The 21429-nt window shown below is 39.3% G+C and overlaps 1 protein-coding gene across 1 annotated transcript in view; it reads left to right on the top strand.

Moving 5' to 3' along the window:
- LOC124613119 (nephrin-like) overlaps positions 1–21429 on the top strand; it is a 651915-nt gene that overhangs the window by 367726 nt on the left and 262760 nt on the right. The window contains exon 2 of the mRNA XM_047141732.1: positions 11885–12017. Within this exon, the coding sequence (XP_046997688.1) occupies positions 11885–12017 (133 nt within the window). The remainder of the gene's footprint in view (positions 1–11884; positions 12018–21429) is intronic.

The raw sequence follows: 21429 nt of genomic DNA, 5'->3' as shown, positions 1-21429 counted from the left end.
GCACATTCTCATTTAAGATTGATGATCTTAGTTAGAGTTACTGATTAACACGTGGTTCCACTTTACTCACAAAGTAGTGACAAAGCAACTACTGGAAGATATTCTGAACTTCGCACTCGAAATACACTGCGTTGCAGTTTAAGATAACATTAGATAATTAGAGCTAAACCTGAAATAAAGGTGATAAAATTTTCAGTTAGGCTGAACTTAAGAAATCCATTGTCCTACGGACTTAGCAGAGACGCGCTTAGCCGGAGATCTTACCACTTCAGACGCTCGGCACGGACAGACTGACCTGGGCTCCTACCGAGCGTGCTTCCCAAATACAAACGGAAATGACCAGAGAGGCAGCTCCCTATACCAACATGACAAGGGATGAACAGGACCATACTAAGAATAGAAACCTCTCTGCTTTTAGAAAGCGTAGCTATCTGTTCCGACGTTGGACCTACTGTTGTCTAGCAGATAGGCTTGTCTGCTACCATCCAGCATGCAACTAGAAATACATTTGCTCATTCATCCTCTCACACAGAAGGGAAGGGGGATGACAGTATCTTATCATACAGAGTATATAAAAGAAAGTGGATGTAGGTTCCGTATGAGGCTGTGTGACATGAATTACATATAAACTGTGTTTTAAAGTGTAGTAGTGTGACAGATCGTTCTTGTTTATTTTGTAAAAGTAACACGTTCCACTGCTCAGTACCCTCCCAGATAGTCAGAAACACCACAGTAAATTTAGAAGAGGAATTTACTCCGTAAATGACAACATATCTAAGAAATTAACATGAAAGGAATCCAACAGAGACTTTTCAGTACTAATGTAATTTTTATGGTCCACTGCATAAAATTCACGTTGAAAGGATGTCAATGATACGATTCCCTGATAACAGTGATACCCACACTGAAGAGGTACAAGAATCACAGGAAATGTTGAGTGGACTGTACAGTCTAATGAGTACGGAATATGGATTGGGAGTAAACCAGAGAAAGACGAAAATAATGAGAAGCAGTTTAAATGAGAATAGCGAGAAGCTTAACATCAGGATTGGTGCTAAAAGAGCAGAGAAAGTTAAGGAAATCTGCTACTTTGGAACCAAAGTAGGGCATAATAGACTAAGCAAGAAGGGCATAGAAAAGGGGGCTAGCGCAGACAAAGAGAGCATTCCTGACCAAGAGATGTCTCCTTGTATCAAACGCAGATGTTAATTTGAGAAAGAAATTTCTCACAATGTACGTTTGGAGCACAGTATTGTATGGCTGTGAATCATGGACTGTGGCTGAAAAGGAACAGAAGAAAACCAAAGCATTTGAGATGTAGTGCTACAGAAGAATGTTGATAATTGGAGGAACTGATAAGATAATGAATGAGGTCATTCTCCGCAGTATCGGCGAAGAAAAGAACATATGGATAATACTGACAAGGACAAGTGTTACGATATGAGAATACGGTACTGGAAGGAGTTGTAGATGGTAAAAACTGTTGGGGAAGACAGAGATTGGAGTACATCCAACAAATGATTGACGACGTAGAGCACAAGTGATCATCTGAGGTTAAGAGGTTAGCGCTGTAAAGGATTTCTACGAGGGTCGCAGCAAGTCACTCAGAGGATTGCACCCCCCCCCCCCCCCCCCCCGGGCCCGCCCTCACCCCTTCCCCTCAAAGAAAAAGAAAAACAGTTACCAGAGATTCCCTTGTGGGATAATATCATCAACATAAACTTATGATGTAGTTGATCTGTTCTAAATACCATTAAACTTCTCTGAGGTGCTTTCGATGATTGTCTTTCATGCAAGAAGAGAGATTTCACAATGAAAGGGCGTTCGGTTGCTTTAGTCGTCCTAATACTGTAGAATTATGCATTTTTCTATAGAACTGGGCACTGATGGTTTACGAATTGCGTTTTACAATGTAAGAAGTAAGTTCGTTTTACTTTGAAAATACTAATGAAGTTTCTATTTGTAGAAGTTGTAGTAAAGACACAAAATAAATAAACGTTGTAGAATCAATTTTCGCTGTGTAGTGGCGTTCGCATCAACTTGAAACTTTCTAATGTATTCAAACCTTGCATCGATCCGGGACGCGAACCTAGGACTTTTGCCTTCTCCAGACAAGTGGTCTACAAACTGACCTATCCAAGCTCAACTCTCGATCTGCCCTTACAGCTTCGCTTCCACCAGTACCTCTCCCACACCCCGAGCTTCACAGAAGTTCTTCTGCGTATCTTACGAGATTAGTACTCCTGGGAGAAAAGATATAGCTAACAAATGGTTACCCACAGCCTAGAAGATTGTTTCAAGAATGAATATTCACTCTAAGCGGAAGTACGCTGATTTCTAACTTCCTAGTAGATAGCTCAGTCGATAAATCACTTTCCCGCGATAGGCAGACGTTCCAGGTTTGATATGTGATCCAGCACACGGGTTTACTCTATGTAGAGGTAAATTAACTGTCAACAATATGTCTAACAATTTTTCGCTTAAATGATGTCACAGTATTAGTGGTATATCAGAAACTCTGAACAATGGTAAGTGTATCATAGGAATCATATTAAGTGTACTAAATGGGGATTAATCTCTGCAAGGGAGAAGCACGCAAAACTGTTTACAGTTATACTGCAATTTTTCTTCGTTATTCACTATACTACTGCTATGCTCTGTCAGCAGAAATATTATGGTTCTTCACGTGTTCAAATTAAATTATTGACAGAATACGTTAAAACCATTATTATATGTGGAATAAATTAATTTAAAAATATAAATCAGTTACACGTCAGATAGCAGTGATCGTCGCTGGTAATGGTTGTTTCGAACGGGGTTGCGGGTAGTGTGTGAAGGACGCAAAATTTACTGACGTGACGCCACAAGATTTAAGCCTTGATGTACGGACAGAATCAGGGAGATGTGAGCTGGTTGGAGAGACTTGACTTTGTATCTAACAAACGATTCTATCATTCTGTGTACTACTACTCACAGCTACGCTGCAATGACATATCGTACAGTGACCAAGTTGCATGTACAATGGTTTCTAACGATATAAACAAATAGTATACATAAATTCATCGTGGTGCAGATAGAAACAATAATCTGTACTGCCGTCATTCGAATACGACACAGCACACGTCTATGGGTTCACTATCCAAGACACGGGTGGAGCGTAACACAAAGTCAGTCTGCGTTCTTCCGTCGGCTTGAGAAGGAAGTCTGGATTTTCCATGGTTGGTACACTATTATGTCATTTCTCTGTCTACATGAGGCTTTTTCAGAAAGCTTTTTGTACTGTATGCAGGTAACATGGTATGTTTAATGCGAAACTGGCCGCATATACACACTCGCTCACATACATAAAATCCGAGAGCTCACGTGTAATATAAATGTTTGCAAACAGAGTGACTACAGCAGCAGCGTATTGGTGTTGTTAAAAGAGAGTAGCCGAAGAACATATTTACTTCGATTAAGCGGTGATTGGATTCTGCAAATATGCTAATGCGATAGATACATATTGCCCACATCTGAATGAAAGTGATTTAAACGAGCGAGCGAGTTACGGCGTGGGCATAATAAATTTGTTCATGTTTTATCCGTAATCGATAAACACAGGGTGTTCGAAAATTATCATAGCATATATTGCTACTCTCTCATCATAACGCTAGCACTCTAAATATTCACATTGATCAGCGCCAATTAGCTGTAAAATGCGGGATTCGGAAGATACGCCTTTTCCTGTGTTTATAAAGAAGTCGTTCGAGTTCCTTACTTTGATGAAGTCGAATGAACAAGCATCATATGAGAACTGCGCAAGAGAGCATAAACGTAAGTTTTACTATCTTTCTTTGCGTCATCTGTGTAACGTAAATACTTTTTTTACTTTTTTTCAAATACTGTTTTTAGCATTCGGTGCTTCCACTTGATGATCTCCTATCTTACGAAGAAACTTATTAGTCCAGGTATTTTCATAAAATTGTTGTAAGTATTAGGTAATACTGTAAAATCATCAACCAGGTTCGTGCACATTGAAAGTGGCGTTCAGTGAGATATGGAACATTGCTGACGCTGCACGGTATGAATACCATGACATCTCTGCAAGCCCGCAAGAGAAGCGTAATCAACATACGTCGCATGATGAATTTTTAGAGGTAGGTTAGTCGAGGGTATTTGAGACGGGTTTGTTGCTTATAACTTGTGTTACTGGCGCTTAACTGGCAGACCTTGAGGGAGAATCATCTGTGGCGTGATGCTGTTCTCGCGGAGTCCGATGGCGATTACGGTGGGTCGCAGGACAGTTTGCGTTATACAAAATTGTGAATGGCAGAGCGTGGGTTGACACCCTCGTGAGCGGAGTCTCTCTTCACTCCGGCTTCTGCTGGGAACTTTGATACAATTTATTTATCGATATCCAATATCGAAGTAAAGTCGATCACGACACCTGACAACAAACCGTTTGAACCTAACCAAATTTTATCAAGTGAATTCCCATTTTCTTCTTGTGCGTAAGACATATTTATGAAGTTAGCAGAAAATTCTGTTTGCTTGCTGATCTCACTGAAAACATATGATCTCACTGAAACGGTATTTTAGGATTACTACAACAAATCCGTATTTTGTATGTTGAAAGCAATTTAATACGTTATCCAATTTTTCTCTACCGTGATTTGAGGAACTAAAGACCATAGCAGGATAAAATATTACATTACGAACCTACTCATTTAGTTAATGTCAAAACTGTAACACATATTTACAAAGGAATATTAAGATTGAATTTTGTTTTGGTCATGAGCTGACTTGATGCAGCCCGGAAAGAATTCCTTTCCTGCACCAACCTCTTCATTTCGGAGTATCATATACAGTTTACGTCCCAAATTATGTACTGGATCTAACTTAATCTCCGTTTTACTCTACATTTTTTACCCTCTCTGGTACCTCGAAGAAATATCATGATGTTTTAACACATGTCCCGCCACACTGTTCCTTCCTTTTGACAGTGTTTTCCATATATTTCTTTTCTCGTTGGTTCTGTGCAAAACCTCCTTGTTTCTTACATTATCAGTCCACATAATTCTAAACATCTGAAATGCTTCAATTCTCTTCTGTTCCGATTTCCAGTGTTTCAGTACCATACAATGCTGTGCTCCAAATATACTTTCTCAGAAATTTCTTCCTCAAATTAAGACCTATTTTTGATACTAGAAGACGTATCTTGGCCAGCAACGCCCTCTTTGCAGTGCTAGTCTGCTTTCTATGGTCTCCTTGCTCCGTCTATCACGGGTTATTTTGCTGCCTAGTTAGTGTTCTGATGTTAAGTTTCTCGCTGTTCTCATTCCTGCTACTTCTCACTACTTTCGTCTTTCTTCAGTTTACTCTCAGTGGATATTCTCTACTCGTTCGAGTTAAATTCTTCTTCCTTTTCATTGAGAATAATCAGTAGGGTATCTCATCACTGATATCCTTTGAGCTTGAGTGTTAATCCCGCTCTTTAACCTTTGTTTTCTTTCCGTCATTGCTTCTCCGATGTACAGATTGAACATTAGGAGGGAAAGACTACTTCGTTGTTGGTCATCAGGATCAATAAAAGACCCATTTTAATAGCAACAATTTATCAGAAGATGCTGATAATAAAAGATCATATTTTACATATATAATTTTAATCCAAACGCAACACCTGAATTAGCAATGCCAAAATATAAATTATAATATTAAATTCACCATAACATCGGAAGTATTACTTACTGACAGAATGTAAGACCAGTTCCGGAATCAGTCCAAAACTTCCTTTCAGATGAGTTATTTTAAATATTTTGTTTTAAATTTTATAAAAATTTCACTAGTTTTATTTTGTTAAGATGGCAGACATGTCTGTGGAAATAACAGTCTACTCAAGTAGGACTGCTGCTACATTAATATACACTGAAATAAATTTAACGTGTTACAGAAAACTTTTTTAAGTTAATACTAGCACAAAAATACCACAAGCCTTCAGGCAGCTTGATTCTATTATGTGAAACTTGTTTACGCTTCGTTTTGTGACATCACATCCCCTAAAATGACAGGGAGACTGATATTTTTAAACACATTTTAGAAAGACGCCAAGCGTCACTTGAGAGTAGATTGCTGTAGGGATACGGCACGTAGATATGCAATAGTTTCAGTTTTTATGAGTGGCAGCTAATTATAGGTTGAAAACAGTGTATGAACGTCTTGGATGTCAACTGTGACTTTGAGCCTCTTTGTGAGTTGTTTACGAAAAAAAATAATGAGCTACGAAGACATGTTTTCGATTTATCAGTACCTACGTTGCACATAGTTACAAAAGCCTAACATTAAAAGTGAACATTGGCATCGTTGACCTAGAATCGATTTCATCTTTGCCATAATCACTGGGGTCCAGACTTCATCTTTATCAACCCCAAGCATAGGTTACGTTAGGTAACGAAGACTATAGAAGCTTGTGACCACCGTCGCAGATCGTGTTGGCTGGACGTTAGGCTATCTAGATCACTTTTCACATCTTTCTGTTGAAGATAAGACACTGTCAAGTTAGTATGCGAGCCATCTTCAACTGAATGTATTTACCACAGTCAGTTTATCACGGCCGATTATTGTCTGAGACTTATGACGATCGTTATTACGCTTGGATAGGTCGCTGTCTCTGTGATATAATCTAACCCGCACTCACTGTTGGCATTATAGACAATAAGTGCTTGAAGTCTATCGATAAACATCACTGATGTATGCCAGAAAATGTGTAATTTTATTTCTGCTAGGATATATTGGATTAATGCAGACATGGCAAAGAATTTTTCTACGCAGAACTGGTTAGCCAGTCCACGTACGGTACAATAGCTTTGAATGGTTGGTTAATTTTCTCGTCCTTCACGCTTGTTTTGCTTGTAGACATGATTCTCTTAGTGATTCTCCCCCGTAACGCTTACCGCTGAAGTGCTCCTGCAAATACGTCTTCAAACTGCCAGCATGACAGATCCGGTCACGGTATTCTTCAATGAGTGGAAGTGGGACAGGGCTGCAGGCATCTATTGGCATCCAAAATTTTATTTCTCCCTCATTATTCATTTTTTTACTGTGGATAGTATCTGTTCTGCCCTTTAAAGTTCTTCTGTTTGTCAAAGGTGGTCATATATGGAAATAATATCGTATCAAATTTATTTTGGGGTTTTAGTGGTCATCGTCTTATTTCGTAGACCAATATACGAGTAGATTACACGAATGCTTCCCAGTATGTGTAAACAGATATATTAATGTTAAGACTGTGTTTTAATTTACGTTTAAAAAAATTCAATCAATTGGGCTTAGCGTAAGCGATGTTCATACCATAACCTTATTGTCAATTTAGCACCGTTGTGGGCAGAGCTCTAGCTCAGTTAGCTAAAGTTAGCGGAGAAAATAGGTTGTGGCCTTCAAGGATGAGTCACCTCGTCGTTCTCCATCACTGACTTAAGGAAGCCATTAAAATTTTAAATTGGAATTTACGTAATGTTTTATCGGTCACATTGAAGTTAGCCGAGGTATTCGACTGCAGATACAGTCGTATACGACCGAAACAAATAATGATAATCTCAGTTAATAAAACTGTTTTCAAATAAAATTAATTACAATTTCTCAAGCGGCTGCTTAGCAGCATTATACACAAGTGATGCCTATTATTTCGCTCATCGTTATGAACGTAGAACAGACTTCGTCGTGAAATGTGTCTACAACCACACTCTGAAAGACACCTACAGTGTGTGCCGAAGTGTACCTCCGCTACCACTATTATTTCTCTCTTTACCTGCACAATCCGCAAACGATGCGTGCGAGGTACTATGGTCGGTTCAAAAAACGGTTCAAATGGCTCTGAGCACTATGGGACTCAACTGCTGAGGTCATTAGTCCCCTAGAACTTAGAACTAGTTAAACCTAACTACCATAAGGACATCACAAACATCCATGCCCGAGGCAGGATTCGAACCTGCGACCGTAGCGGACTTGCGGTTCCAGACTGCAGCGCCTTTAACCGCACGGCCACTATGGTCGGTGACAAGCGTAAGTCACTAATAGAAATATCTATGCTTACGTTTGTCACACTCTGAATAAGAGCATTCATAAAGTTTATCTCTTGGAAAAAATATAAAATTACCTAATTTAAGCCAGCCGGAGTGGCCGAGTGGTTCTAGGCGCTACAGTCTAGAACCGCGCGCCCGCTACGGTCGCAGGCTCGAATCCTGCCCAGAGCATGGTTGTGTGTGATGTTCTTAGGTTGGTTAGGTTTATGTAGTTTTAAGTTCTATGGGACTGATGACCTCAGCAGTTAAGTCCCATAGTGCTCAGGGCCATTTGAACCATTTGAACCTAATTTATTTTCTGTTTGTTTGTTCATACACATCCGCAGTCCTGGTTCACACTGAAATCCCCACACCACAGTAAAATAGCACGCCGCTAGAGGAGATAAAAGCAAATATTACAGCCCACCTTCATTTCATCATTAGGGTGCAACATTTGGTTTTGGTTTATCTAGCTGCCTGCTACAGTACTGTGGGGAGGGGATTTTAATGTGTACTAGGACTGCAGACGCGTACGAGCAAACAAACAGAAAATTAATCACGTAACTTTATTTTTTGAGGTGATAATTAAAACTTTATGACCATCCCTCCTATGTTTACACTGGTTTAAGAGCTGCTTCTCATTATCAGTCACTGCGGTGTGTTAGTGAGCTGGTAATTCTGTATCAAACAACAGACACAGAATGTTACTCACACTCAGAATACACGAACCAACGATTCTGTAAGGATTTTTTTTGAGAACTCAGCACCTTTAAACGGGAATTAAAAGCAATAAAAAAAGCCTACAGTATTTAGCAGCCTAAGCAAGCAGAAACGCGAGGAAAAAAAAGGTTCCAAATATTTAAGTAAAGCGCAAGGACAGCGTGTAATTTATAGGCAATTTCCGCTCGCAATTATACGGGAGTGTTAGCGAGCTCTCTGGCAGCGCCGTGTATGCAATAAGAGCAACACATTCTCAACTGCGCGCCGCCGGGCCGCCTGGAATTAGGCTATAAATTGCGGTGCGCGACTCGTGTGGGGCAGATCTCGCGCAGACTCCGTGTTAAGAGCCGCCGTGCTGCGGCCACACACCTCCTCCACTTCCGGCTCGCCGTAGCAGGTGACGCTCTATCGTCGGAGCGCCCTGTGATTTCCTTGCTGGAGAGTCGCCAGCCGCTGCGGCCATAGTACATGCCTCTGTGTTTCACGCTACGGCCGATACCATGTGCGCTATGATTTCATTTGTACGTGCGTTTTAGAGTTAATCCACTTAATACCTATGGATTCGCGCAGGTCTTTGTAGAGTGAGTTGCTGCTTTGTTTGGGCTCAACCATTCCTTTCTTTTCCTTCTGTTAGCACAAAGACGCCATTTCTCGTCATCAGTAATGATACAGGATAGGAATGGTTGGTGTCATTCACGATCCAGTTGATGACGAGCAAGCAACGCTGCACATAGGGCCATTCGCTGATTTCTATGATTTTCGCTCAGAGCATGCGATACCCATACACACGATTTTTGAACCTTCCCTACTGCATTCAAATGTTGCACGATGATGGAATGATCACAGTTCATCCAATTTGCAAGTCCTCAATTACAAAGATGTGGATTATTGTAGATTAATGCGTTTAAACGATCTTTATCAGACCCCGATGGTCTTCCAGAAAGCGGGGAGTCACTAATCACAACGAACCTCCTTAAAACGAGAAAACCATTTTATTTTCGTGCTCTGTCCAATGACAGTATCGTCGTACATGGCACAAATGTTTCTGGCTGCTGTCGCCCCTCTATTGAACTGAAACAGAAGAATAAGTCGGAAATATACAGATTTTTTTTCCATTTGGCACTCCATTTTCTAGCGTCCGCAGCTCCACTCACTGTCATCAAATGACAAAATGACAATACGTAAACCCAAACAGCAACAGCAAACTGCAAATAGAATATGAAAGTCAGTACACAAATTCAAAGCAATCTGATTACCAAATGCAAAATAAAAACGCTAGAACTTACGTAGTAACTATAAGAAATATTCACATTATCATGTAACACCTATATGGATCAAATGATACGAGAATGGAAAAGCTTTCGTTCTCAAGTGATTACTCGGAAAGCCGCTAATGACATAGTGATCACCCGAAAAAGTGAACATAGACCGTAAAATTCAATCTTTACTTGATACAAAGTTTGTGGGATGTAGGCCGAAATAAAGTACTGAACAAAAAGACAAATATTTTTGCTTCCGAAGTAGATAAAACCATCAAACGATAAACTGCAGTTAATGGTCAGATTTCGAATATCTCGTATGTGATATCAGCTGCCAATGTAGGGAAGACTTAAGCCAAAAAGTTAATAGTCTCAGCATGTACTTGGGACTAGCCAACATCATTTGAAAAATTAAAGCCGCAGACAGACAAAAATCAAACTTTACAACGTAATGACAGTCTTTTTCCTATTCAACGTACGTGAGAGTTGTACCCTTACAGAGAAAGCATAGTTAAGAATATAGTCATCCATGATGTGTGTGACGAACAGGAATATATCAGACAGGAAGATAGTCGACGGGTACAAAATGCGTGCTCTATAAATCAGAACATCTCTAAATACCTAATGAACGCACCACATTGACAGAATTGAGGCTCTGAGATGCCCCAAGTAAATGATGCTTCACTAGACTTCCGGAAAGGGATGAGGCCCCCTGAAATGGTGGAGTTATCAATAACTGGTATAAATTTCCTTGAGTTCACTTGTATGGTCAGAAATTTTTTTGTCGTCAGACTACCAGTTTCGGACTATAATGAACGTCTTCAGATCTGTTTTATAAAAGCATCTCCTGATGTTTAGCGCTGATTTTATGTTTAGCATTAGACGATGCCACTAAGGCTCCAGTATATTAGGATATGTCTTTATGAAACAGATCTGAAATGGTCATTATAGACCGATAGCCCGATGACAAAAAATTTGTGACCATAGACGTGAACTGAAGGAACTTTATTCTCCATTCGGGTCTCTGTTCAATTCGCGACCATGTCGCAGCTCGTGAAAATAACGAGTATGTCACTTGAATCCAGAACAAGCATTTTTATAGTCATATAAGAAAGAATATTCCTTCTAAGGACAGTAAAAGTGACAAAATTAGCGCTGTTTATGCGCACACGTGGACCCCTATGTAGACTTGAGGCGCTTAGGCCTCATTTGTAAGATGAGTAGTGTGTATGATGGGTGAAAAAATATTCGTTTTGAACTGTTCTGTCTCTACCGTTTCAAGTTACTAAAGCAACAACCCAACCACAGTAAAAAAAGTGTTAGTAAATAGAACTTGCTAGACCACTAGATATGAGGCAAAAATTATACTTTGAGAAGCAACTTCGGTTTGTTAGCTAGCTGTGGATGAATGTTTAGTATTTATGAGGCCTCTTAGATAAGTGGACAGAACCACAATTACTTGCACAGTCGTCTACTTTTGGGTCCATGGATACTTACGTAAACTTTGGTGTTGCTTCAGGTAATGACAGAATATTAATTAAATCCACTTTCGAAGCTTTCATTTCGTCTCCTTGAATTTTTAGTTTCTTTTCAGATATAATCCTTAGTTCCCTACACTACATGCTCTTGCTACAGACACAGTTACATGAGAGGGAGGCTACAACAGTACCTCATTTCGATATCAACCATTTGCAAATTTTCCTGTCGTTCGCCTGTTATATGTCGATATATTTGAAGAAATATGACGTTCAGTATGCTCTGTGAAACCGTGTGTTGTGCAATATCAGTGTAGTTATTTAACTAGGTTTGCAAGGAGTACTGTGCTTCCCAGTCACGTGGTGAGTAACGCGCGTCCTTTCTGTGTTGCAGTGGTGGTGACGGATACACAGGCCGTCCAGGGAGGAGTGGCCAAGCTTCCGTGTGACATCGTCCCACCCATCGCTAACGATACGGTCCACCTCGTTATCTGGTACAAAGATGGGCTCAACTCGCCCATTTACAGGTGAGTCAACATCAGACAAAAAGCGAACAACTTGGCCGTCAGCGTCTACCTCACAGGGAAATCCATCCCAGAGCAGTTACGCATGACATTACCCAGCTCCAACAGTGTCTTTTCATACAGGCTAGGCCTTTCAATCATTTCCTTGACACTGAATGTCGCCGTAAGAAAATGTATATGTAATGTTTTCGGATCATTGTCTCTAAAATTTACTATCACCGTTCCCTAGGATACTACGCCCAATTCCACAGATTCCGCTGTTTTAAGGTTCACTCATTACCTAATATACATTTTGCGAGGAGCATAGTAAGGGACGATGAAGCACACAGCGTGTCATCCCTATAACGTCATCGATGATGTCATCGGAGATACGCTCTGTGCTTCAGTGTCCCTTAAGACACCACTTACGTTGTCCCAGGTCTCAGGGTTCCATAATGGCATCAGTTAGGAAATATGCACACAGCAAAGATATTTAGTTGTTCAAGTGACACAAGAGTGTATGAGAGCCACAGAGACTTAACCCAGAGAAACTTGCTGCAACTAATCATTTCGGTAAGTGCCCAAACACGTTTCGTCACATTCAGTGCGCTGCAGTTGCACCTACTCACAATAACGGAGAAGTTTTTGCGAAGTGGAAACGTTAGCAAACAAGTAAAGAACAGGATCTCTCCGGAATGCTTGAGAAATTTATTGACGTATTGCAGAATTATACATCGATCTATGTAAACCATTGGTCAAACATTCCGGTCAGTTCTTACAGATGTCTTGCTTTGCTGCTCAGGTGCAGATTTCTAGGCCAGTATGATCTGTTTGCCCCTAAGAGGTCTTTGTTTTCACTGTTTCCTGGCTGTTTGGAGAGCGAGACTGACCTGTGCGATAGCGATGGCGAAATCCCTTTGAAGTGGCACAGTAACCAGTAGTTTTCGTTTACCGTTTGGCCTCAGGCCATTAGGTTTGGGCGATGACCGGAAATATTTAGGAATACATTTTAAATAACAGCTTACTTCCCACCTGTCTACTGTTTGATATCGTATCGATTATATGTCAGTGTGCTGATTTTTGTAATCACAGAAAACGGAGAACTGGCACTTTATGGGTCTTAGCTACACGGACAATGTATCTGAAACAATCAACAACAAATTCCGGATGGTCGTCTTGGATGTTAGGTATACTCATATGTAATAACGCACGCATTATGAAATCATTGACGTAAGGATGGCAGTTTAGGAATATGGGACCCTTACTGCTAGTCCACTTACCGTAACGAAATAACACTAGAAAGATAACACATCTGCAGGGGGAAGCGACATACTGCAACTCTGTGAGCGCAGTTGACCTTGCAGTATGATTAAAAGCGCTAATCATCTGGCTAGTACGTTTTTTAAGAAACTCGTTTAGTTATGATTACTTTAAATAGATGAATCTTTATTACTTATTAAAATCTACTGAAGTTAGAAATTTGTGGACACCACTTTATGCTTCCTTCAGCTGAATGTTTCTTTCGTTCTATATTTTCTGTGAGTGCTTACTTATTTTATTCATAGGTTGATGTCAAATACAACACATCGTCTCCCAAACATAGATATTTTGCCTACATTGTAAACGGTATTCAGTCTCAACATCGGGAGAAAACATTACAATAATTAATGTTGATGTACGTCAATGAAAAGCAGGTGGCGATTTCGTTAAGACACTTCATTCACACTCGGGAGGAGCGGTGTTGAAACCCTTGTCAGTTCATACGAATCCAGGCTTTCTATTATTTCCCTGAATCGAATGAGGTTGACACATGAGTGGTTCCTTTGTGAAAGTGTCAGCTGAGTTTGTGCTCCATCTTTGTTGACTCCATCATAGATAGGGTGTTAAACCTGAATCTTCCTTTCTTCTTTTTTTCAGGTGTCTGGTATCGTCCACGCTTGGCAGAACAACTATAAACGCCCTTGTAGCTGTCTGTTAGTTCGTTAATTTTGAACGATTTGTGGATGTCAGTATATTTTGTAGAATGAAATTTTCACTCTATAGCGGAGTGTGCGCTGATATGAAACTTCCTGGCAGATTAAAACTGTGTGCCGGGCCGAGACTCGAACTTGGGACCTTTGCCTATCACGGGCAAGTGCTCAAACCAACTGAGCTACCTAAGCACGACTCACGCCCCGTCCTCACCGCTTTAATTCCGCCAGTACCTCATCTCCTACCTTCCAAACTTCACAGAAGCTCTCCGAGTTCGAGTCTCGGTCCGGCACACAGTTTTAATCTGCCAGGAAGTTTCATATCAGCGCACACTCCGCTGTAGAGTGAAAATTTCATTCTAGAAACATCCCCTAGGCTGTGGCTAAGCCATGTCTCCGAAATATCCTTTTTTCCAGGAGTCTAGTTCTGCAAGGTCCGCAGGAGAGCTTCTGTGAAGTTTGGAAGGCAGGAGACGAGGTATTGGCGGAATTAAAGTTGTGAGGACGGGGCGTGAGTCATGCTTGGGTAGCTCAGTTGGTAGAGCACTTGCCCGCGAAAGGCAAAGGTCCCGCGTTCGAGTCTCGGTCCGGCACACAGTTTTAATCTGCCAGGAAGTTTCAGTATATTTTGTGTCTGAAGCTCATTGGGAATAATCATTTTGGTATGTTTTGTTAACTCTAAATCGTGTTTCACAGCTGTAGCGATAAATATACTTTTTCGCGGTTACGAATATGAAACAATGGTTTTCAGTCTTATTTTCTAGGAATTGGAAATACTGCTGTAAGTTATTGTCTCTGACTTATCCCTCATATTCTCTGCACTATACAAACGTTGTGAAACACATATGGGAAAAAAATGAAACCGTTATTCATGGCAGAAAAGTGACTCTATTAGTCATCCTTTTCTAAAATCCCGAGAACTTTTGTTGAGGACTAATTTTCTATTCAAATTCACACAAGATACCGTTTCTATTGAATGGAAGAATGAGCTTTGGAGGGTTGTGTGTCATAAAAACGAAGATATCTATAGGAGCTAATTGTTTAAAAGTACAAAATATTTAACAATATTTATTTGTAAATACTATGCCTTCAAAAGTTACGATTTGGGTTAGCTGTGAGGTGAATCTGGAGAAGAATATTAACTTCTTTCTATATATTAATGTAGGAATGTTTAAATGACTTCTGTTTCCTATGTATTGCCTTCTTTACACTTGAGGGCTGGTTGATCTGGTTTAATGTTGTAGATTGCCTCCTCGTATAAACGGGCACTAGCCATACGAATAATCTTACGAATAATCTTTGCAACCCCAGTGAAGGCGGAATAACAGCTTAGTGCAAACGTTTTTTATAACGTGTAACAACTCGGTATGGTAAATTATGTACACTCTTTATCGAAAAGTGGGCTAAATGCATTGAATCGTCGAATCAGGCGTAACGTCTTGTTATGAAATAATTTATAGAACCAACGCTTTCTTCGAACTCGCTCTTGTTTTAAAGTTTGATGCAACCATGAATATCCTTGCAGTATTTAGACTATAGTTACACACATGATATTTATCCGGACAGAAAAATTCTGGTAAAGCACATTATTAGGCAGTGAAACAAGAAGAAGTGGCTTACAGAGTGATTAGTATTCAATAAGCATCTAGATAACTTTAATTAATCACTTCCGAAGCAATGCCGGTTGATAGGATAGCTCGTACCACAGGTTAGCACCCATTGTCAGCGTAATTAAAGCGAGGCAGTGATTGTATCTGTTCAGTTAAAGTGGGAGGACTGACAAAGCATTCTCCTTAGTCCTTGCTGTATATGAAATTTCATTTACAAACATTAATCAACTTCGCTGCACGTTTATCTCGTACCTAGAGCTTTCTTAGCTTTAGCTGCGAGCTGTGTAGCAACGTGAACGGTGTATATCTGAAAACTTCGTCATATATTCCTATCTGCTTTTCCAACTCAGATACAAAGCAAAATAATTTCTTTGTATCACGGTGCTTTGCTGATATTCACATGCTTGTGGAGTACATTGTCGCATGATATCACTGATTATAAGAAATCACCGATCCAGGTAAGTACATAAAACGAAATTTAAAAAAAGAGACGTCAATGGGAAATTGGAGCGTAATGGAATAAATTACAGCTATGTATATAGGTTCCGTTTTTAACAAAGAGCTCAGTCTCCTATACTGTAGCTGAAAACGTCAATAGAAAAAGTAGTGCAAAAGATTTTCAACAAGATTCTTTTCATTAATTTCATTCAATCACCAATGTCGTTAATATTCTAATATTAAATTTTTATCGCATTAGTGAATTTCTGTAACTTTTCGGAAACGTTTTCTTGCAATATTCAATCCTCGCTTGTCGTATATGAAATACCATTTTTTATGTTTTTGTACAGATAATATCGAAACAGGGGGGATATGAAATGGTGAAAGTTTAGGAATGGTATTGCTATGTAGTGTGGAACTGTCCACAGTGCCAAACACGTCGGTTAACAGACATAGAAAACCGACACAGAAAACTACAGATATGACCTGCAGACTACAAAGAGTAACCACAGCTGTCACATCTCGTGTTAATAATGGCGTTCCTCTTAACGGAAGCAAAATGACGTATTTGAGATTTATGTTAGATGTTACTGGGATCTGTGATGTTAAATGTAAAGGTGAGTAAGCCTTCTGCTCAGCAAAAACATGTGTCATAATGTGAATAGGTGTTATCTTAAACAGAAAAGTGATAAACGAAACGACTGAGTTCGAAAAAATCTGTCGTATGTAAATTCCTCATGTAGCATTTACTGGTAAAGATTAAGGCTGCTTAGATGGAGAAAGGTGAGATATTTAGAAGTGACATGTAAATTCGAATCCCTGTGGGAGTAAATATGAAAATACTGAGGTCAAGTTATTCAAGAAGGAATGAAAGTTACTAAAAAACCGAAATAAACGGAGTCCTAAAACAAAGGTAGTAGCGATAGAATTTGATTTATCTCTATTGCCGCCTTCCACGTGACACCTTCACCACTAACAAAGCCAGCCTGCAATTAGTAAACATTATTATTAACATGCAAATTGTACTTGAAGCAATTTACTCTGGTAAATTACTGTCATTGGTACGAGAAGAAAGGGGTAATCATCTTCGGAGCCGTGACAGTTTTTGTAGCAGGCATATGAATTTGTTTTCGATAAGAATTTCCTCCTACTGTGTATTAGTCAGCTGAACAATTTTTCCTAATTCCGCAAATCGTAAATTAAATGGTCTTGTAAACCACTAGTAAATTAACCGCTTGTTGCAGAGACCCCTCACGTCCACTCTTCAAGCAAATTGAAATTATGTGACCATATGAGAGTTTGTGAGTACACGCATCGATTTTTGTGAAAACCCTCATATCAGCGGTACACAGTGGCTCCAGTTGCTGGTGGAAGTTTTCATTTGATGCAGGAACGCCTAATGTGAAGCAAATAAGGGCTTCTCATTCCTGCATTTTTACCTGATGTACATTTCAGGACCTGGGCATCAATTTCGAGTGAAATAGCGTCCGGTAGTGTTGAAATCAGTCAGAGTAAAAGGAAGAAGAAATGCAAAGCGTTACAAACCAATGGGTACGAGTAAAATAAAGTAGAATTAAAATCACAGGATATGTCAACTATAAAGTTGAAACAGTTAAGCCTAAAAAATAGGGTTTTGATTGCAGGTAAGCAGTTTGCATTAACAATGCCTGTGAAACTACTATTATTGTTTGGTTTCTTTGTTACTGTTTTTCATCTTACGAATGAACTGATCTGTTATTACGGGTGGAAGTGAAAATGCATGACTACTAAAATTACTGTAGTACGGTATGATGAACTTATATTCAAAGTTCTCAAGTTTCGATACTAAAAATGAGCAAGAAGGTTACTTACAGAGTCCAATATAAGTATATGACATTGTAAGGAAATGTCCAAGGTTGGCAGACGGGAGCAGGCTACCTGTCAAGAACAAACTCAATGGTCAAGTACAAATATTGGCTCTCTTTCTCTGATGGCCGTGTTCAAGTCTGCAAGTCTGCATTTTTATCCATCTTTGGAGTTTTTAATGACAGATTGTGGAGATTAAAAGATTTATTAATCTCTGGTAAGTCCCCCCAAAGACATGCGGCGAAAACAGCGGTCAGCAAATGCATATACAGCTGACGTAACATTGTTAGTTGAGAACCACATAAATAACTATCCAATTCATGAATAAAATTACACAAATAGAGACTACAAATACTTGGCTTTAGATCACAACCTGAAGAAAATGTCAATTTGAAATTTGGTCAACCGCAGGTTGATACATTTTGTGTCTTCGAAGAATTAAGTGTGAATATAAAAAGTCCCACCTTAAATGACAATTCAGATCGTTTGCCCGCAGTCGTACTATTAATTCATGAACGAAAATCTGAAAATTTCCACAGGAGAATTCATGGTGTGCTGAATATGTGCAGAGATTCTGAAGATGCGTTGATAAGACGCAAATTCTGATGCTTCTAGTTATCCCATTTCAAGATACATTCGATTTGCTTCTGCTTACTTAAAATGTCTTCAATATATACTATTTAAATTCTGAGAAGGCTGTATTCTACACATATGATGAAACAACAGCTAAAAAGAACCCCAATGAAGCTTGCTGCTTTATCTTAAGTTACATAAATGAATGCGTTGCCAAAAATGTCCTGCATTTTACGTATTTTCTCTGACGGCTGCGCTAACCAAAACAAAAATCATCATGTAATCCGACTCATGCTAACATTGATAGCCAAAGAAAGACTTGATTCAGTCCGTCAATATTTCCCCATCGGAGGGTACAACTACCTGCCTCGTGATAGGCACTTCAGTCTTGTGAAGGGAAACGTGAGAAAGACTGATAGAGTTAACGTGCCAGCGGAGTATACAAAATTAATCATCTCTTCTAGTTCTAAGAGATCTTTCGCGGTGCACATAACGAATAAAGAACAAATTCGTGCCTTAAAACCAAGGTGGCCAGCGTATTACAAGAAGAATGTGGTAACTGTGAAATCACAGGGAAGGAAAATTCCTCGAGAAAGGAAGCAGCATTGCTCAGTTTCAGACTTCATGGAGTTTTCCTGCAGCAAACTTTCTCCTGATGTTGTGAAAACTCGAACTTCATTGGTCGGATACAGGAACATACCTCCAGACTTTCGAATGAAGAGCAAATTCCAGATATTCCATCACAATCACTTTCCCATCTGAAGCGTCAGCGATTATTGACAAAAAACGGCGGATTAAAAAAAATCAAACCTTACCTACGTCATTCCGAAGAAATTAAGCGATTCTACAATAATTTACACTCCCAATTCACGTATGTGGATAAAGAAAAGTTACTAATGCAATACTGTGGTGAAATATTTACTGGTAGTAATGGTTTTACATGAAATTGTTTAATTCACTGGGGATCAAGATGAACAGATTTCGTAGAGCACGAAAACAAATGACAGTATCACAAAGGCATTTTCGACGACTCTTCGGGCTCTACAGAGTCTGTAATTATATACTTTTTCTTTGCTGGCTTTTTTATGATTACCTGGAAAGGGTCTCACTATGTTTTCTTATAGTGCGAACACGTCGTCAGCAACAATTATGTAGGTGGTGGACACTTCTCTTCCAGAGAAAGGATCTGGTTCAGCCTGAAGGGCTTTGTTAAAATATGTTCGGTTAAATACACCTCAGTCCGAAATACGTTCTTGCACTCCCACATCTGCATAAAGAAATCCACTAATGCCATTAACACAACGTTGAAAGCTTTTTTATAATTGTAATAAGTGCTTCCAGCATGAGCAGGGTTAACAATTCGTACATGTTTTCCACCTAAAGCCCCTATTCAGTGAGGGAAATTCCACCGGAACTCAAATTCTCGTGCAGTTTGATTCCGTTATGCTTCAGTTTGCAGGTCCTGAAAAAGTAAACAAAGATTCTGAACATTTTTTTCCATTTTTTTAGGGTACATCAGAAGAAGTAAGAGATGACGATGACTCGCAACCGGAAGAAATACTAAGTATGAGTACTGCAAGTACTTGTAGTACTTCTATTACACATTTGGTGCCACCCCAAATTCCACCGCCGAAGAAAGCGAAAATGATTCGAAATAATTCGTCTGCCGATGCTGCACTTGAAGTTTTAAAGAGGAAAAGTGAGCACCTCCTCACCAAAGAAGAAGATAAATTGACATCATTTTCAAAACATATTGAATGTGAACTACGAGAATTTCGTAATAGAAAACGTCTTACCATTCTACAGAAGAAAATACAGGACTTAATTTTCGAGGCAAAACTCGACGAACTAGAAGAATTTGAACAAAGTAAAATTACGGAAATAAACTTAATGCCAATAGACGTTCATGAGGGGCAGCAAACGGAAACAGAAAACGTTTTTATTTTAAGAGAAAACAGTTAAATTTCTACATCTGTGTGTTAATTAATTATTTTATTTTATTTATTTATTTATTGTTCCGTGGGACCAAATTACGGAGAAGTCTCCACGGTCATGGACCGAGTCAATACATGAAATTATAACACGATATTAGAAACAGATAAAATGAAATATAAAAAACATATTCAGGTGACAAGTCGTAAGTTTAAATGAAGGAAATCAACAATGTAGCACTGGAATTTGCTTAATTTTTTAGCTCTTCCAGGAGCTCCTCGACAGAATAGAAGGAGTGAGCCATGAGGAAACTCTTCAGTTTAGACTTAAAAGAGTTTGGACTACTGCTAAGATTTTTGAATTCTTGTGGTCGCTTATTGAAAATGGATGCAGCAGAACACTGCACTCCTTTCTGCACAAGAGTCAAGGAAGTGCATTCTACATGCAGATTTGATTTCTGCCTAGTATTAACTGAGTGAATGTTGCTAACTCTTGGAAATAGGCTAATATTGCTAACAACAAACGACATTAAAGAAAATACATACTGTGAGGGCAATGTCAGAATTCCCAGATTTTTGAATAGGGGTCGACACGAGGTTCTCGAACTTACACCACATATAACTCGAACAGCCCGTTTTTTAAATCAGAAGAATTACCCAAAAAAATAATACCATGCGACATAAGCGTATGAAAATATGCGAAGTAGACTACTTTTCGTGTTGAAGTGTCACTTGTTTCAGATACTGTTCTAATGGTAAATAAAGCAGCATTTAGCTTCTGAACAAGATCCTGGACACGGGCTTTCCACAACAGCTTACTATCTATCCGAACGCCTAGGAACTTGAACTGTTCCGTCTCGCTTATAATATGCCTATTCTGTCTGATCAAAATATCGGTTCTTGTTGAATTGTGAGTTTGAAACAGTAAAAACTGAGTCTTACTGTGATTGAGCATCAAATTATTTTCCACAAGCCACAAACTTATTTCATGAATTACATTATTTGTTACTGTTTCAATATTACACACAAGATCCTTCACTATCAAGCTGGTGTCATCAGCAAACAGAAA

This window comes from Schistocerca americana, chromosome 4 (genome assembly GCF_021461395.2).
Source record: "Schistocerca americana isolate TAMUIC-IGC-003095 chromosome 4, iqSchAmer2.1, whole genome shotgun sequence".
Taxonomy (NCBI): domain Eukaryota; kingdom Metazoa; phylum Arthropoda; class Insecta; order Orthoptera; family Acrididae; genus Schistocerca; species Schistocerca americana.
The sequence above is the reverse complement of the archived record's forward strand: the minus strand, read 5'-3'. Positions and strand labels throughout refer to the sequence as shown.